Source organism: Echinops telfairi, unplaced genomic scaffold (assembly GCF_000313985.2).
Source record: "Echinops telfairi isolate 266 unplaced genomic scaffold, ASM31398v2 ScPeMD7_19;HRSCAF=73, whole genome shotgun sequence".
In the NCBI taxonomy this organism is placed as follows: Eukaryota; Metazoa; Chordata; class Mammalia; order Afrosoricida; family Tenrecidae; genus Echinops; species Echinops telfairi.
Genome location: NW_022103916.1, coordinates 9212267 through 9217928, shown reverse-complemented (window position 1 = coordinate 9217928; position 5662 = coordinate 9212267). Strand labels below are relative to the sequence as shown.

General features: G+C 39.8%; 2 protein-coding genes across 2 annotated transcripts in view; both read right to left on the bottom strand.

Moving 5' to 3' along the window:
* The window catches only part of EFHC2 (EF-hand domain containing 2), a 213339-nt gene that overhangs the window by 135409 nt on the left and 72268 nt on the right, over window positions 1–5662 (bottom strand). The gene's annotated exons all lie outside the window — the stretch shown is intronic.
* LOC115868983 (cytochrome c oxidase subunit 7A2, mitochondrial-like) lies at window positions 125–376 on the bottom strand. The gene has a single exon (XM_045288268.1). It carries the CDS (start codon window positions 374–376, stop codon window positions 125–127), a length of 252 nt encoding a protein of 83 aa, XP_045144203.1.

Sequence of the window (5662 nt, the reverse complement as noted above, 5' to 3'; positions counted from 1 at the left end):
GCTTTATTGGTGGCAGTTAGTACAAGTCAATAAATATTGATCCCCAAAGAAGAGTTGTTATTTATTTACTGGTCCATAGAGCACTGAGTTAAACAGAACCTACTGCTGGAAGGATAAACTGAAGTCAACCCTGCTTCTTGGGAAATGAAGCCCTAGCCAGCTGATGTATGGCATACGCTGTTCCTCCGATTGTCGGAACCATGGTCGCTCTATACAGTAGGGCATCAGCTGCTCCATCCTTTAGATGCACTGGAATCCCATTGTTCTCCTGAAATAGCTTCTGTTTCTCTGAAACTTTATTTTCAAACTGTCTGCGTGAAGCAGTACTGATGGTCCTTTGGGCAATTTGACGCAGAGCTTGTAGATTGCACAGCATCTTTGTCTCTCTGCCTCCACTTTTGCAGGCACAGGTTTCGCTGGCCACCTCGCTGACCTCCTCCTTCACCTCCCCCCGTTCAGCCAAGCTGACCTTCCTTTTGGGTATCATGGCTGTGGGGAGAGCGCTGCTAAATGCCTGAGGACTTGGGGCACTGAGGGCTTTCTCAAAACTGGGTTGCCTGGCCACTGCCTTATTCCTGTTTTTTTCTCAACTCTTACTTTTCTTAACTTTCTAAACTTTTCTCTTGGATAAATGCTGCCTTTTTTTAATCTCAAATGGCAGGTTATTCTAAGGAGTTTATATCTACCGAAATAGTATTGTTCCCCCTTTCGACCTGTCTGTTGCTTGGCTGAAAAATGAGTTGAGTTGCAGACCTGAAGGTGACTAAGGTATTCCACCAGGTTCTATCCAACCAGTAAGCCTGGTCTCTTTTATCATTTTGAATTCTGTTCCACATTTTTCTCCCACTCTATCTAGAACCTGTTAAAATGTGAGCCCCTTTCAGAGCAGTTGGCAGTGGTAGTGAAGAACCACAAAGTTCTTGTCTCAAGGTCTTGAAGACTGGTGTTCATATGATTCATAGTCCACTGGATTAACTATTTAGAGCTGAGACCTTTTTTTGTAACTGAGTAATACACTGTGTAAAGAATATGCATAGTTCCCCACCACCACCACCACCACCACCACCTTTAAAGACTGAACACTATTGGTACAAATTATTGAAAAAATCAACTACATCCATGGACTTCTTGAGGTGGAATACACAGAAATCAAGTTGACTACATCTTGGGGAAGAGATGATGAAGAAGCTCAATATTAGCTGTGAACACAAGACCAAGGCCTGATTGTGCAACAGACCATCAGTTGCTCATACATAAGTTCAGTTGGAGGCTGAAGAAAATGAAAACAAATCCATAAAAGTCAAAATCTGACCTTGAGTCTCTCCCACCTGAATCTCAAGAAAAGCTCAGATAGATTTGACATACGTAAAACTAATGACGGAAAACCTGAGGGATAACATCAAGAACATCATACATGAAAAAAAAAGGTCATTAAAAAGACAGGAAAGAAAGAAAATAGAAAGGTAGTATCAGAAGAGACTCTGAAATGCCCTCTTACTTGTAGAGTAGTTAAGGCGAATAGAAGAAATGATGAAGTAACAGCTGAACTTAAAATTGCAAAAAACAGCATGAGTAGACTCGATATTATAATGAAATGTGCAAAGACCTTGAGTTAGAAACTCAAAAATAATGAACACACTCAGCATTTCTCAAGCTGAAAGAACAGAAGAAAAACCTGAATTCCTGGGTTGCAATATTGAATGATTTTATGGGCAAAACATTGAACCATTTAGGAAGCATCAAGAGAAGATGGAAGGAATACAGAATACAGGTCACTGTACCAAAAGGTCTAGTTGACATCTGCCCACTTCAAGAGGTAGCATATGATCAAGAGCTGATGGTATTCAAGAAAGAAACCCAAGCTGCACTAAAGGCATTAGCAAAACTAAGGCTCCAGCACCACACACCATGTTCTCCCGCCAGGCTTTTCTCTTCCTTATCTGCACGCCCGCTTGTCCTCGCCCACCATGGCCACAATTCAGCAGCTCGTAGGAAGATGGCACCTGGGAGACAGCAAAGACTTTGATGCAAGCATGAAGGAACTAGGAGTGGGAATGGCTCTGTGAAAAATGCGTGCCATGGTCAAACCTGCATCTCTCCTGATGCACAACCCTCACCGTGAAAACGGAGAGCACTTTGGAAATCACACAGTTTTCTTGTAACCTGGGAGAACAGTTGGAAGAAACTACAGCTGACGGCAGAAAACTCAGACTGTCTGCAACTTTATAGATGGTGTTTGGGTCCAAGCTCAGGAGTGGGATGGGAAGGAGAACAGAATAACAAAAAATTGGAAGGTGGAAAACTAGCGAAGGACTGTGTTATGAACAATGTCACCTGTACTCGGACCTATGAAAAAAGTAAAATAAAAATTCTATCATCATTTGGCCAAGGATTAGCTGTGAGAAAGAACAAGCTCAGTTCAATGAGCAAAATCTCTGTATTGCTTTTTTGTGTGATTATATTCAATTACTTCTATCATACATGTTTTTAAAAATCATTTGAGGGCTCGTACATACATCCATTGTGTCAAGCACATTTGTACATTTTTTGCCATCATCATTCTCAAAACACTTTCTTTCTACCTGAGCCCTTGGTATTACCTCCTAATTTTTGCCCTCCCTCCCTCCCCCTTGATAATTTATAAATTATTATTTTTTCATGTTTTACACTGTCTGATGCTTCCCTTGACCCACTTTTCTGTTGTCTGTCCCCCAGGGAGGGGATTATATGTAGGTACTTCTGATCGGTTCCCTCTTTCTCCCCCACCTTCCCCTTCCCCTCCTGGTATTGCTACTCTCATTATTGGTCCTGAGGGGTTTATCTATCCTGGATTCCCTTGTTTCTAGCTCTTATCTGTACCCGTGTACATGCTCAGGTCTAGCTGGATTTTTAAGGTAGAATTGGGATCATGATAGTGGGGGCAGGGGAGCAGGAAGCATTAAAGAACTAGAGGAAAGTTGTATGTTTCATCGGTGCTATACTGCATCCTGACTGGCTGATCTCCTCCCCGTGACACTTCTGTAAGGGGATTGCCAGTTGCCTACAGATGGGCCTTGGGTCTTCACTCTGCACTCCCCCTCATTCACAATGGTATATCATACACATTTTTACATACAGCTATTTCAAAGTGTTGATTTGATTAGAATCATCCCTTTGATTAACAAATGAATGTGTTTGTGCTAATAAATAAGGCTCCAGGAACGGACAAAAAACCAATGGAAATGTTTCAATAAGCTGATAAAGCACTGGAAATACTCAGTCACCTATGGCAAGATATGTGGAAGACAGCTACTTGTCTGAAGAGATCCATATTTGGACCGATTCCAAAGAAAGGGGACCTTAAAGAATGTGGAAATTATTGAATATAATTAATATAACATGCAAGCAAAATTTTGCTGAGGATCATTCAACAAAGGTTGCAGCATTACATCAACAGGGAGCTGTCAGAAATTCAGGCCATATTCAGAAAAAAACAAGGTACAAGGGATATCAGTGCTGACATCAGATTGATCTTGGCTCAAAGCAGAGAATACCAGAAAGAAGTTTACTTGTGTTTTATCGACTGTGCAAAGGCATTCAACTATGTGGATCAGGACAAACAATGCATAATTTTGAGAAGAATGAGAATTACAGAACACTTCATTGTGCTCATGGAGGACCTGTACAAGGATCAATAGGCAGCCCTTTAAATGGAAGAAAGGAATACTGCATGGTTTAAAGTCAAGAATGGTGTGTATCAGGGTTGTATCCGCTCATCAGACTAATTCATCTGTATGCTGAGCAAATGACCAGAGAAGTTGGACGAGATGAAAAACAACACCAAAAGTGCGGACGACTTGAAGCACTTGCTGACAAAGATGAAGGACTGCAGACAATGTAATGTACAGGAAACAAACATCCTCACAGACTCGAACAGGGTTTCGTTGTGTTGCACACAGAGTAAATGTGAGTCAGAACTGATTTGATGGCACCTAACATAACTGGTAAAATTTGTGAATGACCGAATTTCAAATTCCAATAGGTCTGTTGACAACAGTCATCTGTCATATACTGAAGAAATATATTTTAAACAAAATGAAATGTTGAGAGAGAAGAAAGTATGTGAAATGAGAAAAAGAGAAAAGAGAAGACGTGTTATTTTAGACTGGGCTTTCCTATATTTAAAACAGAGATGGAGAGTTCATATTCTGGAGTACTGGGGATGCAGGATTGTCCAACTCCAGCGTGAAAGCTGCAGAACAAACAGTGAGGACTAGAGATGGAAAAAGGGAAAAGGAAGATAAGAGAGGAAATTGTAAAAGGTGCCAAAGAAAAAGATGAGAGGAAAGACACCCGACAGATTAACGGTGATCTCACATAGATAACAGACATAATTGCAATAGAATTTGGTGTGCCTGAGAAAATGACCTAACAAAACTGTAAGAAATGAAGATTCATAGAAACATAATTATTACATGAGGTTTTATCAATATTTATGACAAGTTAAGCAGACACTAGATAAAGAAGGTTCTAGAAGATCTAACTGACTGTAATTTTCTCGAAGAATACATATAAATGTCATTTGGCAGATGTGTACTTGTCAGTTTCCACAGGCCTCCACTGGTCCTACATAAGGTAGCCTTCCTGATTCCCAAGTACTTGGAGTTTGAATCCTAGACTAGAGAAGATAAAACCTGAAATCAATTGGCACTAATACACATGTTATTTCTTCATTATAAAGGAATTATTTTAATGACAGTATTACTGGAATCAGATCTTCTCATTAAATCCAAAAGAAAAACTCGAAGCAGTCAGTAGTGGGAACTTAATGTATGTGAGAATTTAGCATTGTGGGAAAGAAGTGAATGCAATTTTCACATCAATCAAGTTATTTGCTTTGCATTATCTCCAAATGGCTGGATTTTAGCATTTATTTGGAACCTTAAATTTAACTTAAAATTACTCTGGTCTGATGTAGCACCTGTTTAGGTTGTCTGTCACAGGCCAGGCAGTGCAACTGTAAAAAGGTACATGCAAAAGTCTAGTCTCAGAATAAATCACAGAATTTTTAAAGATGGGGAGGTTGGCGTGACCAACGCATGAGTCATAAAGACTATTACTCAGGAACACAACATCTAAGTGTCAAACCTTACAGCTGCGTTGAAATGCTATGAAATTAAATAGAAGTGGTGGTTGCACATTGTGAATGTACGAAATAACCACTTCAAAGTGGTTAATTTTATGTTATGTGACTTTCACCATAATAAAGAAAAAAATGTAAAGTTAAATTTCAAGAGAAGCTGTTTATCCTGCATAGCGACACAACCCCATTAAATTGTGTTTTGAAACCCAGTTATGGAGGAAAAAGAATGAAGGACACCAATAGTCTTCAATAGGGTTCAATGTTTTATAAAGAGGTTGATATCATAAGCCCAAATTTAAAGGTTTACATTCCATTGTATGACAAGGATATATAAAGGTAAAGATAAATGCATGGTATTATCCACTCCACAGAGGAAAATTACAACAGAATGCTCTTTTTAAACAAACCCATTGTTGTCAAGTAGAATCCTGACTTATAGTGGGCCCTGTAGGACAGGATCGAACTGGCTTACAGGTTTCCCAGGGCTGTGAATCTTACAGGAGCAGATTGCCACCGACTTTTTGTTTAGCAGCCAAGTGC